Here is a 14,458-nt window from a genome sequence, read left to right as displayed (position 1 = left end):
AAAAGAATGGCCACAGATATGAGAGACAGATAGGAGATACATGGTAGGGAAAAAAACATGTTTTCACTACTATTACAACCAAATGAACATGAAAAAAAGATTTTTTTTCGAGACGTAGCCTACGCTCTAAAGGAACACCTTGTTTTTCTTTCAACATAGCCCTGAGAATGCTATGAATGACGAAATAAAGGCAGTCCTTGCAAAACAGCAGAGTAAATCATGTTAAAACATTCGGAAGTAGCATCCTTATTATTTTTTCCCTCCCTTTCATCTACTTGAGGCAAGCACAATTCCAGCGGAAGGAATAAGAACATAATTCATTTACCAAGCAGGCCAATCTGATTCTCTTGTGACGACGCTTGCTTTTCATTGGATGGTTACAATCTGCTTTTGATACGTATAATAAACATATTTCCTGGGTGACAGGGGCAGCTAGGGGCTCATATTTTGCCGCAATAAATCACACCTGCAGTTATCCATGACAATGGCGTCCCCGGGCGGAAGCGAGCGCACCTCATTTCTTTGGCCTCCTGAAAGAAAAAAGAAAAAGGCAACCGCTGCGACCGTTCCCGCTTCCTTCATTTAATTAAAGACAGCGCTGGAGAAAAAGGCATGTTGCGAGCCATCAACAAATTCTAAGAAGCAAATCAATGACTCACCGTGCGTTGTCGTGCAATTTGTAATTGTTGATGTCAAAAAAGGGGGGGAAAAAGTATTTTCTAATTGACCCCATGACACTTCCTCCAAGCAGCCTGGCAGCCTTCTATTGTTCTTATGCAAATGACACCACGCCATTGTGAGTCATAATCAAAAAAAAAAAAAAAACATGGATGGCAGCAGGTACACAGGAGGAGGATGCAACAGCGACGGACGGTCGGACGGACGGACGGACAGGGGAAGCTTAAAGGTATTGTCTCCCCTTTTTCTCTTCATCAACTGTGAAGATAAACAAGAGGACATGACGTGCCTGTCAAATCCAAAGGTGAATTTAAAATGTTTTAAGACTTTTTAAAGGTCACATGAATCAAATTGAAAAGATGGCCTTGATTAAATGGAACCAAGTTGGCACAAGCTCAACATTCTTACATTTTCATGACATTTTTACAATCATTCGGATTTACTGTGATGGATGTGTACCGCAGCAGGCTGCTCACATTCTCTTTTGTCTGGCTTGAAAAATTTAAATTTGAAACGCAGCGAGAAACATTTATCTTGGCTTGAAGGCCCAAATTGAAATGTTGCGCATTACAGCCTTTGGCTTCACACCCTGTCTGGAAATGTTCCATTGAAAGCCTAACACAGGCCTATTCTTGAAATCCTTGAAACTCTATTTTAGAATACTTACTCTGGCTTGAAACAAGTTCCGTCTCCCATCCGACGTGGTCCAGCCTCGCTATTTAGTCCACCCGAGCAGAAATGGGGCATCGTTGCCATTTGTCGTGGCGCCCGGGGGTAATCACCAGGGTGAACTGGACGTACGCTCTAATTATGGAAAGGACACACACAAGCGCCCGCGTGCACACACACACAAAGTTCTTGTCAAGGTCTTTCTTGCAGCTGTGAAAAGTCCAATAAATCAGCAGTCAAGCGTACAACGGATAACTGTACATACATTGCCTAACTGCGGCTTACGCCATTTAAAAACCCACCTATGGCTTCAAGCCTTATTTTGAAAGCCATAACTATGGCCTGGCATTCTAAAACTCAATGCTACAGTCTTGAATCAGGAGTGCTGGAGACAGGAGACACCTTGAACCAGAAAAATGTACTAAACAAATCAGCCAAAAATGATTTCTCTTATTGCCGGAATGCACAAGAGTATTATTTACTGTACTGTGTGTTTGTTTTGCATACTGATGCAAGTGGTGTCACACTAAAAAAAAAACAAATTCGCAGTAGGTGGCCATCACCCTGCCTCCCGTCTGCCCGCCCAACCACCCACCCACCCCCTTTTGGCAGCATTGGCCTCATTGCAGTACTCTGCTTGAAGGCCTTTGAACCTTGTTTGGAGAAAAATGATGAAATGTCCATTAATATTGATGCTAAACTCCAAACACACGGTGAATCATTTGCAGGGTGTTCATGTAAAAGCTTTGACCCAGCGACTATTTGCTGTAACATCTCAGGCATGAGGTGGTTTTTATTTGTATGAACGTTTTGAATTTACTGAGGCTGGTACCAGTGTTATGTATTGTGTAAACACTGACAGTTAATCAGGCCGGAAATGACACAATCACTACAAGCCAAACGAATAAGCATTCGATAAAACGGGTAGCAGTGGGACAATCAATATTTTATTTCTTTTTTTAAACTAACTTTGGTACGGATATTCATTGGCATATCGAGACCCCGGTTTAAAAAGGGTCAGTGTACCTGAGATATGGTTCCTGTATCTACTTGGTATTGGATCTAAAATATACTTTAAAGTCATGAAAATTCAATCAGACAATAGATATGTAGACTGGACTGTATAGATCGATTTATCAGATATTGGTATCTGCAATACGGTCCCTGTATTTAATTTGGATTAAATTTCGAACAGATCTTACTGTACCACACACCACTTCTAAAAGACACAATTTTTATTATTATTTTTTTTAGTTTGCATGAAACTAGTAATAATCCAGCACAGCACAAGATGAGTTTTATTGATCTCCGCAGAGGAGGAAATCGAAGCATTCCAGCAGCAGCAGATGCGCGGCAAATAAGGCATCAATAAGACATAAATGCTACTTGCATTAAGAATCAATGGCAAGAGAGTTGAATCATAATGTTGAAATGCACGCAAAGCCTTCAAAGTTAGCTAACAGGGTGCTGTCGTTCTCCCACGCAAGATTTCCATCAAGAAAGGCAACCACCATTAAGCCTTATCTTTGTGCTGCAGGTGCTCTTTGGCTAATGAAGCGCACCTTCTACAGCTGCAGTGCTTGGAAATAATCAAGTTCTTTCTTACTGTGCTAAATGTACAATGTTGGTCATTTTTTTTGTTTTCCTGTTTAAAACTTTAGGGGCGAAAAGGGAATACATGGTTTTGATAGCATGCCTGGTGATTAACACAATGTTAAGGCAAATTGTATATATTTCTTTCCCACTGTGAAAAGTTGTCAAGTATTTAAGTATCTACATAATTGAAGTTGAAAAACAATTTTGAGAATGTTTTTCTACATAGATATAAAAAAAAAAACTGCATCAGCTAGTGCGGAACTGCAAATATGCAGGGGTCGAATGTAATTTTAAGTTGTAATAGCACCAATCGCCGCTAGATGACAGACATATCTTAGTTGTGCCACTCAATTGTGCTTATACAGTACTGAAGGTGATATAGGCCCAGTATATGTTTAAAAAGATGTCATTTTTGTGAAAAAATGTAGTTCTTGTACTTGGCTTCTTGTTCAGCAATGTTGTTGAATGGTAATTCATGTTTTGATGTTGTTGGTTAGGATGGTGTCTGTTTTATACATGCATTCCAAATATTGAGAGCACATACATATGCACACATACGTCTGATTAGGAATGAGGGTTAGGCCCTCCACTAGCACTGATGAAAGAATGTGGCCACCTCGCATTTAAAGAGCCCATGCCTGGCGTAAAAGTGGGCAGGCTTTAGGACCCTGCAGAGGTCCGCTTGAGCACATCTGTCGCTTGGGCTCTTTGGAGGGGGGCAGCCCGAGCCAACCGGAGCGGAGCGCAGCGCTCCCCCAGACGGGTCTGGGCAGAGCTGGATCCCGGACGCGTGCGGAGGATGAGCGGCGCCGGTTGCGGGCGCACGGAGCCCGCTTGACTCTCGAGAGCGCCGCAAGATGAAGACACCGCTGGTAAAGGTTGTTTTGCATGATCTTTTTTCTTTGAAATGGTTTTGAAAGGTATGTCGTGCAAGCTTAGATAGATAGATATCAGTTGTGTTGAGCAAAGTGCGCTCCAAATAGCACCATAAGCTGGCTGCATGTGCTCACTGACTGTCGGATCAAAAGATTAGGTTGAAACAATGCAGCTAACAGATGTGCCCTGCAACTAAGCTGTGATCATTCCCCAACTACAAAGTGTTTTGGGTTGCTTATTTGACGTATGAGAAGAGAGTACATTGAATGGGTGGCCAAAACAAGATAAAGACGTTCAAAACTATCGACACTCTCGACTGCTGTTTGGTTTAGAAACGTTTCAGGCCAGCAAAATAACTTTAAGTATCCACATTCCTATCCTCAGATACGCTCCTGAACACATCGATAGCTTCTATCGATGCATATTTCCAGGATGAAAAGAATTCTTTTTCACATGCTGCTGTTTTGGTTAGCAATGGAATTCAAATGGCAGTTAAGTCCTGGACCGTATGAACAAAGACAATTACACCTGCTAGCCCAGAAAAAATAAAAATAAATAGGTGACTATTTGAAGTAAGCGTTTACTTAAAGAGATAACGCACCCAACTAATATGGGCATGGACTTTACCAAATAGCGGGAAACTTACAGAACAGCAAATAAATACGATATCAACTCCATGGCTTTGCTAAAAAGTTTTTTTGTATGTTTATATCTTGACATTCCAATGTTTTTATCATTTTGTCAGTAAAAGGGATGGATAAATCTTGCATATTTATCAACAACTTAGGTATGAGAAATTGATTTTGTCATCAAACTACTTTTTGCTTTTGTTCATCAACTAGATGATACAATTTTTTCTCTTTTTCCTAGCGCCATGCCGTTGCCGTGCTTCTCGTGCTGCTGCTGTGCGGCAGCCTCTTCCTGGTCTACAACGGCAGCTTCTACAGCATCGTCCGGGATGCCAATGACACGCGAACGCCAGAGCGGCCATTAGGGCCCACCGGCGTCTCTTTGGGCCCAGCCCGGCCTCACCGGCCGGCCCTCCAGGGCTACAACAGCATCGTGGACCACAAGGTAAATACCCTCTGAGGCACTGCAAACCATCCATCCATCCATCCATCCATCCATCCATCCATCCATCCATCCATCCATCCATCCATCCATCCATCCATCCATCCATCCATCCATCCAATCATCCATCCATCCATCCATCCATCCATCCATCCATCCATCCATCCATCCATCCATCCATCCATCCATCCATCCATCCATCCATCCATCCATCCATCCATCTCTGCATGGCTCTTAAGAGAGTCATTTATCACAATTCTGCACCCGCCTGTCATTACCGATTACAAGTGAGGCTACATACATCCCGTACGCTCCAATTGAAACCCGACGCCGCTCATGCTGCCATTTTGACTCTACCCAGAAGCAAAAAAAAAAAAAGAAAATCAATATGAGCTGTTAAATGATAGTGACGCGCTATCCAGAGAGGCTGAAGGGCAATGTTTGAAAGCCACGTCAATGCAATCTATGCAGGGAGTGATTTGGGGGTGAAAAACCACTTGTGTTATTTGTGTCTCATTAGTTACGATCTACCGATAAACCTGAGTGCTGTTTATAGAGTGGAAAAAAAAAAGAATAGGAATGGCGAAACACCAGCCTGCAACATATTTTCCATATATATTGTATTTATGCATCTTGTGTAAATCATCATTCTTCACAAGCACTTTTTTCTCTTCTAATGCAACAAATGTGATTGAGGTCAGAGGGAGGTATAATTTATTCTGCGCCGGCTGTGCCGCAGCGCTCAGCTCTGATAAGGCAAAGAAAATTAAAGTTGGGAATGAGGAAGGAAAAAAAAAAGCAAATAACCCGGTAAAAGCAGAGAGGGGCAGCAAAGGTATCGGACAAGAGGGACTCTTGCAAAGGATCCGCGTGAATGAAAAAGAGCGAACGAGCTCTGAAGATAGATCGTTAAATCTCACAGGAAGTACTTTTCTGCCTGTCTTGACAATCCAATGTACCAGACCGATATGGTGCAATCATGCAGAGGTGAGACAGCCGGAGTGGATGGCTGTTTTGAGGCGCAAACAAGCTTGAGTGGTGTTATCTGACATAACTGGCACCCTGGAAGTAACTGTGTGAATGGAAGGGCGCACACACACCCTTGCACCTTTCAGCTCATTTTGTTCGGGGAGGCTGGAACACATTCATGGCATTTTCTTTCAAGATCATTTGCGATACCACTCATTTGAGTCACGAAGGCTAACGGAATGAATTCGGCTTCCGTCTCAAGTAGGGCTGCTCGGTTGTGAAAAAATGATTGAAATATTGTTTTTTGGGGACAAAAAAAAACATGTTTAACTGCAGAAAATATTACGGCTGTAATATATAGTCCCTTTTGGATGAAACAAAATGTATCAAATGGAAAAAAATGGCATTTTTCGAACATTGCATTGGATATTAATAATCATTTCGTTTGCCATTGCATCAATGGCCGGCGCTAGTTTGAAAGCCTCTGTGTCCTATACCATGCATTATGGAGGAGCAGGTACAAGTCATTTTGTTTACTGCTAGGGAGGTAATAAGCAACAGTCACTAATTAGCCAACGTTCTTGCTAGGTAGGAGGAAAAAAAAAAAGTTCGACAACAGCTGACATTTCGGGACAACTTATCGGTCGCTTATATACTTTGTTGCTCAAAAGGACGCCTGCCATCTGCGCCGGCAGACCTGACAAGGCGTCGCTCTCGCCACCGCTCGGGTGCCAGCTGCACGAGATGTTTAATATTTCACAAAGCCGTTCTCCCGTCTTTTCGAGGACACCGACCGCCGCGCCATCAGCCAGCTGGAGAAAGAGACGTGGAAAAGCTCCCCAATTACTTCCGCAAGGGCTGTCCGTCTGCCGTTTACAAAACATCAAACTCAAAGCGACAGACCGTCTTTAGCACCAAGAACTCATTAAAGGGGCAAAAATGTTTGGCTTGCGGCGGATCTGCTTGGAACTTGAAGGTGCACCCCCCCCCCCCCCGGCGGCGGCGTCTGGGCCTACGGGAAGCAATTACGGAAAAAGATGGCAGGAGCATTTCGATAAGCGTTCCCTTGACGGGAGTAATCTCACACCCTGTGGTTAAGGAATCACGGGCAAAGTCATAGATTTTTTTTAACCAAACACCAGGGAATGAGGAGAATGGTAATTCCAGGCCTCTTGTGTGGTCAGGACAGAAAAGTGAAGGGAAGTCGGCCGTTTTGCTTTGAAGTAGCCCTTTCAGACTCCAAACTAAACAAAATCCGATTTTGGTCAAACCCACAAAAGAGGTCTGCAAAGTCTGCCATTTTAGTTTGCAGCAGCCATTTTAGGCTCATTTGGGCCATTTGTACTCGTCCTCCAAGATGAACCGATCCTCCAGACATCAAACTTGGCTAACTACAACTTGGCTAACTTCCTCCAAGGTCAGAGCTTGACAAGAAGCCTTGTGTGTGATGAAGCACATCCATGCTGAAGACCGATACCGCTGAGATTCCAAAGCGGGTGAGGATTAAGTGGGTCAGTGAAGAGTTCACCATTGTCAGTCGACACAATTGGGTTTTTGTGGACAGAGGCACTACAAGTAGATCACACTTTTTGCCCCTGCAGTCTCTCTCGCTCTCTCTCTCTCTCTCTCTCTCTCTCTCTCTCTCTCTCTCTCTCTCTCTCTCTCTCTCTCTTTCTCTCTCTCTCGCTCTCCCCACAAAGTCATGTGACTGAGAATCACATTTTCAAATGATAGCAGTGTGATTCATACCCACTAATAGTCATACGCTGGCAAATCAGAAAGCACAAGCTGTCTTTCCAGGCAACATACGTACAGATTTGTTTTTTAGTCTTTATCGCGTCACATTGATCTGCAAGGACAAAAGCGTTACCCCAAATGAGAACAAAAGCCAGCTGGCAGGCAGGTTATGTTTTCATTTTTTTGGGGGGGTCGGTCAGGCTAGGATGGTTTTTTCAATGAAATAAACATAATGCATTGTTTGGCAGACTCCAATAAGAAGAAAATAAAATGAAATGACTTTAAAAGCTGGAAGAGGACTTTCACTGTACAATGTTGCCAGCAGGGACACAACTTGTCGCCTCCAGCAAGCATTTCATTAATAATGCGGCAAACCTGTCTCATTTTGACATTTATGCGCTGTGACTCGATTAAAACAGTCAGTGGAAATCATAAAAAGTGATACGATCCATCGTGGGCCCTAACTGTCACCATCATGAAAAACTTTTGGGAGTTGGAAGCCAATACTTCATAGCTGATAGATCACTGCAGAGAGACACTCTGTGATGCTAGTTGATTAATGATAGTTGATTAGCCAGTTTTACTCTTTGTTCTGCCACCGCAATTTACGTCACATCTACTCTCACGCGGCGTCCCAAAAGACAGTGTACTCGTGTGCTTGCTCTTGCGCGCAGCAGGCGGCCATCTCCGAGCCATTAAAATGTGTTGCCGGCGAGGGCAAAACAGGCTGTTGTCATTGTGGCGCAAGACCACTGGAGATGACAAATCCTATTGAGTGACATCCGGAGGGGGCCATTAGCACTTTTCGCTCGGCAGCAACAACAACGACGACGACACACGTAAGGAGCGGGCATCAATAATAGTAGCGCAACTACACCTGAAGCAGCAGACATGCGTTAACTAGCGTTAATTTGCGTGTTAACGGTCAATTAAAAATAGAAGCAGGCCCAAACAACACATACTGTGCTTTTAAAATCTCCAAACCAGCCAACCTGTAAAGTGAAAATAAATGTCTTGTAAAATTGACACACAATAGAGAAAAGCATGATGAATTCAATGCTGCCAGATTTCAACAAGCGCACGAGGAAACCAGCGTTTCTTTCGGCTGAAGGACACATAGCAGGCTTAGTCGACTACTTGACTGACTCGCTTTGCTATTGTGAAGGTCCAGAGACACTTGAGGCAAAGTTAACGGCTTATTAAACACGGCAGCGCACGCTAGCCACATTTGCAGGCGTCCTGCTTGTTACAATAGCCACCATGCATTCTTCAAAATATGACTGTAAATGACAAACTACATCACAACAATCGCTGCCACAGTTTGATATCTTTGCATACGAGGTAGGGAGCACCCGAATCCCCTGAGCTTCCTTCGTCCTACTTTTTCAAGTACTACTTTTTAGACACACACTACATTTTCTTCCCTTGAGGAGGGCCGAAAAATGAGAAGCAACTCCTTTCTTCAAAGCTCTTGCATTTCATTCCCCTGCCTGTCTCTCTCTCTCTGTCTGTCTGTCTGTCACGCAAGCCCACTTCCTTGTCACGATCCATCTGTTCCCTAACAACAACCCAAAAAAAACCAGGTGTGAAAGCAGAGAAAGATCTTTTGACCCTGTCTTTTGTATTCCGAGCAACTACCTCTGCATCGCCTGTGTGTGTGGTAGAAGCTGTCGCTTCTCCCAGCTGCATGGAGGTTACGCTGTGCACCGGAGGCCGGCGGCTTGAAAAGAAGCCAATTATAGCCGAGGTTGGGAGAAAAAGACAAAAAAAAACACAGCATGTTGCAACGTCGTGCAACTCCATTGTCTGCTCACTTTCGCTGCGCCAGAATCCAAACGCAATACAATAATTGAAACTCGCAGGCCAGGGGGTGCAAGCGTCAGCTGCGAGACAAGGAGGAAGTTCTAAATATTAAAGTTCCAAGTATTAGGAAATGACAAACGTTAGGCTAGTGAGGTCCGCTGGGGAGAAGAAGGGAAAAAAAAACACTTCTCCGTAAGATTCAGGATATTTCAAACAGTCGTTGCAGGAGGAAAGGTCTTAATATTTTACAGGATTCCAGCCATGCACATAATCTTTGTAGCTACTTAGCATCGGGCAGGTGCTTCAAGTATTCAAGCTCAGACTTTTCATTTTAGAGAGCATTTTTATCTTCAGGCAGTCAGAATGGAATACAGAAGGCTTCATTTATTTATTAGTCAAAGTCAAGCCACTCTGGACTTGGCGACCAAACACATCATTTTTGTATTTCCTTCATCAACTGTCAAGTGAGCCCGTCGCTGCCGGCTGGCGTGGGGCGCTTCAAATGAGCTGGCTCCGTCCGTCCCTGCCTCCGCCCCGTAGCACAACCGAGGCACGTTTGATGGCGGTCTTGAGAGGCTGACGTTTGAGTCGACTGTAATTGGTGCTGCTGCCGCAGCTTGTCCTCTCCGTGCTGCCTTTAGCTCACACTTACCGCTTTGTATGGAGGAGCTCTTCTAACTTAATGTGACACTTTGGCTTACTCTTGAGAATGGAAACCACAACAATTGCAACATGTCTGCACAAGTGACCATTTTCTAGGGCCTTCTTTTGGCACCACAGCTGAAAAGTTGGACCATTTTGCTGTGTTATTCGGGCTCACTTTGGAAAGAGCCAAAATAGCATTTTGGAAGCGGCAGATGACGATGCCCTGCGGCACGGCATGACTGCCACCTATAGTAGCATTGGCTAATTCTAATTCAGTCGACCGGCGTGATGACGAGCTGGCTTTCGCTCTTTCCCTCAAAGCCGACGCTCCTCCCCGTCTTGCTCCTCGTTGCCCCGCCAAATAATCAATAACAACACCGGAATGCTATTTCTCAGCTCTGAGGGGGCACATGCATCCATCAGGCGTAATGGCACACTCGCAGTCCTCCAAGGACTATTCTGGACGTCGGGAAAGGAGCAATTATCGGCTGTGTTACGCGTGAGCGGCTACGGCCCTGTGAGCGACAAGCCGATTGGAAAACAACCTGACGATCATGTGTGCGACATTCCCGGGCCTTTTCTTCCTCCGTTTAATTACACACTCGATATTATTAGACGCCTAGCGCACAAGGCACTGAGCACACAGCCTGCGTGTGGCACACCCACGTGAACTTTTCACAATTGCCGCTATTCATGAATGAAACATACCGCGAAAAGAAATCCAAGCCCCTCAAAACGATTTAGAATAACCGATGAAAGCCACAAGTTGGTGGCAAAGCGCTACTTTTTCTACATAAAGCTCCAAGACTCACTGCAATGTAGTTCCTTGGCACTGAGATGCTAGGAGGTGGCAGCAAAGCACTACTTCTTGCAAGTGAAGCTGTTAAAATCACTTCAACGTACTTCCTTTGCACTGAGATGAGTCCAAAGAAAGATTTTCTAGAGTTTATTTAGATTTTTTCAGAGGTGCCCCGTACAACTGTGGCCCGGCACCCGCAGATTCACGTACTTTTAACGTTGTGTTGTTTTTTTAACTCCCATTTTTCTATGCAATTCCCTCCAATTACAATACAATACATTTCAATCAAATTGCAATATGATAATATGATTCACTCCAATTATGACAGCATAACGTTAATTACAATATTTACGATATATGTTTCTCTGATGCGATACCATTCACTGCAGTTAACTGCATTTTTTTGGGAAACTAAGCTCTTGATATTTGCCTGTCAAATGGTATCAAAGTGATTATTGTCTATATCCATATTATGTCGCGAGCAAAAGCGGCACAGCTGCTCTGTGCAATCAAAAAACAATGAAATGAAATCCTTTTGCAAAACAACCATTTCATTGGCCGCCATGTCTTTTTTCATGCTTCTCTCAATGCATTTCTCCAATGAAACAAAATAGCCCGAAAGCAATCATAACTATGTCTGCCTAATCAACGAGACAGTGAAGGTTGTTATGCTCGCGGCGCCGGGAAAGTACAAAACGCTCAATTTCAAGCACATCAATGATTCATGAGAGCTGAAAATGTGAACAATGTGAATCACTGCTGATTTATTAGCATGGCCCAATGTTTGTACAATATCAGCCGCTCATAGGATGCTTCTCCTGGGATAAGTTACATGACTACATGTGTTAGGAGGCGCAACTTAGAAAAAAGTGACATGACTCAAGTTCTTAGGATGCGCCATCTAGACGAAGCCAAATAAATCCAGTTCGGCCCCTCAAGCCTGGAACAATTCACAGGACTTAAGTTGCCGACACTAAGTCAGATGAATGGTGTTGTTACAATAGGTCACATGACTTTAGGTGTCAGGACTCTAGGAATAAATCAAATAACAACAGTTTAGAATGTTCTTACCTCATAAAGACTTCATTTGTTCAGCCCATACACTTGGAACCATTAAGATGACCCTGGATTTGCCGCTTGGAATGACCTCACATGAGTCCAGTTTTAAGGACGCAGCACCTGGAATAAGTCATAAAAGTCCAGGATTTACGACAAGCCGTTTGGAATAAGTCCGATAAATCTAGTTGTCAGGACGCTCCGCCTGGAATAAGTCAAATGACTAGAGGTGAGATGGAGAGCCTTGTTTCTCGGTAATAACCTACCCGAAGAGAGCGATGGCTGGCCAGCGAGGCGATGCTTCTGGTGACAGAGGAGGTCTGCCAGGCATTTAGGGGCCCCCGGGTACAAAATACAACCTGCTAGCTACCTCCGTCCGCTGCATAGGCTGTCAAAGTGCTGCCAGGTGGGAGGGGGCGGGCGGGCTGGCTAGCTGCCTTAAGGTGGCAAAGACCGCCGGGAAGTCATTAGCGCCATGTATCATCAAGCACCAAATGGCTCCCGCTGCATTCATCCATTTTTTTTTTCCCATTCCAACTTTCCGCATTCTTTTCACTATCCTCATACTAGCTAGGTTTTGTCATGCCATGTTTCACAGTATCATTTGTAAAGTGGCCAACGACTTCTGTGCTCCTATTAAGCAGTGCTGCTGCTCGAGTCAATGGCGGCCATTGACAGTGGATGTATGCTTTTAAAAGCAGGATACCAAAGGTTGAATGAAGTCTTCTAATTGTAATCATCCAATCTTTGAAAATGTGGCTCCATTAAACCTAAACGTTTCACAGACACTGAAGACGATTTAGAGTCTATGAACGGAACGTAATGTACATGCTTACATCATTTTGTTTTGACTGTTTCATGTCATTGTTTCCTCGCCTTTCACGTCATCGACTTCTATCCTTGGAGCGAGGGCGTTCGAGCTTTTTCCTCGCATACTTTGGGAAGGTCCCGGGTTTAAAAGCACGCACGCAATGACAAGCCGCACGCACCCAGAAGGTGCCGTCGCTCCCCATTTGTTAAATAAGCGTTTTAGAGCTCAAACACATTGTGAGGCTTTCTACCAAAGCTGCCTCAGGTGTGCATCTCTTGTCCGTACAAATCAAACACGAGATAGAACTTTCAGAGAGGGAGGGAGCAGAAACAAAATGGGATTTAGCGTGTAACATGTTTGCCCTTGCTAGAATGGAAGGAAAACAACAAATAGAATTTAGATGAGTCAGTGGACGAGAAACAGCAAAGCCAAAAATGTTGTCTTACTTTGTTTATGTTTGCGCAACTCAACTATTTTGGATCAGCCTCTGAAGATGCACTGCCGGACGTGCGCCCTGGTCACCAGCTCGGGCCACCTGATCGGCGGCGTCCGCGGTGACGAGATCGACCGGGCCCAGTGCGTGCTCCGCATGAACGACGCGCCGGCGGCGGGGGAGTACGCGTCGGACGTGGGCCGCCGCACGTCCCTGCGCGTCATCGCCCACTCCAGCATGCAACGCGTGCTGAGGAGTCGCAACCATCTGCTTAATGCCAGCCAGGACGTCGTTTTCATCTTCTGGGGACCGAGTAGCTACATGCGGCGAGATGGCAAGGGCCTGGTGTACAACAACTTGCGGCTCATGAGCCAGGTGCTTCCTGCGCTCAAAGTCTACATCATCTCCTGGCAGAAGATGTTGCAGTTTGATGACCTCTTCAAGAGAGAAACGGGCAAGGACAGGTAAGAGCTTTCTTTCTTTTCAATTATGCTCGTCGGTTAGGTTTCGTTGGCATTAGCTGTGAGATTGCCATTCTATCTGGCTGCTTCGAGACTTTACAATTAGGCCAAGTTCCATTGAAGGTTGGCAGAAAACCTTGGCAAAGCTATTTCTTTTACTCAGTGCCCTTGTTGGAATGCACCACTCTGTTTTACCCATTCAAGGAGATAGACACTCTTGGAAATAATAGCTTCCAGGAAGGAAGAAGTTTCTTTGACTTCAAAACAAGCCCAGGGTTAACAGTGAATAAAAGGCAACTCAATTGGTTTCAGCCTCGTGCTTTCGCTTTTGTTCGACGCGTCAGAAGAGATTGAACACCACTTCGGCTAAGATAGACGGCGGCAAAGAAATTGCCTCGTGGGGGTGGGGGTGTACAGCTCGGACATTGATCCCACCCCGGCGACTTGAATCACGCCAAACGTTCTGCTGTTCTCATTTCCCGTTTACCGCCGCTGCAACATCAGGAATTAATGATTGTGAAGAGTGGGGGTGTTTAACTTGTTGGTTGGCATGCAGTGTTACTCTTAAAAAATGCCTTAACGGGCAACCTGTTGCGCAATCAACAACCCTGTATGTATGTATGTATTTATGATGACTTTTATTCCTGTTGTTCCAGTCGAGGTAATTAACATAACGTGTGAAGGCTGTACCTATATCTAACCCATTTTCATAACAGCCGCAGAGGAGCCAACAGATGTCACAGTGTGTGTTCAACAAAGAAAAATTATATTCATTTCTTGTTGCCCAGTAACTAGCCCCTTGAAAAGCAAATAGTCGTCAATTTGCTCTGCATCCCAAAACGACGCTCATTCCT

At 44.6% G+C, this 14,458-nt stretch overlaps 3 protein-coding genes across 5 annotated transcripts in view; 1 reads left to right on the top strand and 2 right to left on the bottom strand.

Annotated features, from left to right (window-relative positions):
• The window catches only part of hectd3 (HECT domain containing 3), a 35,827-nt gene extending 23,805 nt beyond the window's left edge, over positions 1-12,022 (bottom strand). Inside the window, exons 1-4 of the mRNA XM_088395490.1 lie at positions 11,915-12,022; positions 1,346-1,482; positions 660-936; positions 467-530 (exon numbers count right to left, since the gene is read on the bottom strand). The gene's annotated coding sequence lies outside the window, so the exon portion shown is untranslated. The remainder of the gene's footprint in view (positions 1-466; positions 531-659; positions 937-1,345; positions 1,483-11,914) is intronic.
• The window catches only part of st6galnac5a (ST6 (alpha-N-acetyl-neuraminyl-2,3-beta-galactosyl-1,3)-N-acetylgalactosaminide alpha-2,6-sialyltransferase 5a), a 13,821-nt gene continuing 3,008 nt past the window's right edge, over positions 3,646-14,458 (top strand). Inside the window, exons 1-3 of one of the 3 annotated variants that reach the window (XM_088395506.1) lie at positions 3,646-3,815; positions 4,690-4,893; positions 13,195-13,607. In XM_088395506.1, coding sequence (XP_088251632.1) covers positions 3,801-3,815; positions 4,690-4,893; positions 13,195-13,607 — 632 coding nt within the window. In that variant the 5' untranslated portion in view covers positions 3,646-3,800. Of the gene's footprint in view, positions 3,822-4,689; positions 4,894-13,194; positions 13,608-14,458 lie in introns of all 3 variants that reach the window. The other 2 variants (XM_088395505.1, XM_088395504.1) reach the window with 2 other exon arrangements.
• Positions 11,915-14,458, bottom strand: part of pigk (phosphatidylinositol glycan anchor biosynthesis, class K) — a 22,855-nt gene continuing 20,311 nt past the window's right edge. The window contains exon 12 of the transcript XR_015862434.1: positions 11,915-12,022. The gene's annotated coding sequence lies outside the window, so the exon portion shown is untranslated. The remainder of the gene's footprint in view (positions 12,023-14,458) is intronic.

This window comes from Syngnathus floridae, chromosome 14 (assembly GCF_059516105.1).
Source record: "Syngnathus floridae isolate MCC-2025c chromosome 14, RoL_Sflo_1.0, whole genome shotgun sequence".
NCBI classification, from domain to species: Eukaryota; Metazoa; Chordata; class Actinopteri; order Syngnathiformes; family Syngnathidae; genus Syngnathus; species Syngnathus floridae.
The sequence above is the reverse complement of the archived record's forward strand: the minus strand, read 5'-3'. Positions and strand labels throughout refer to the sequence as shown.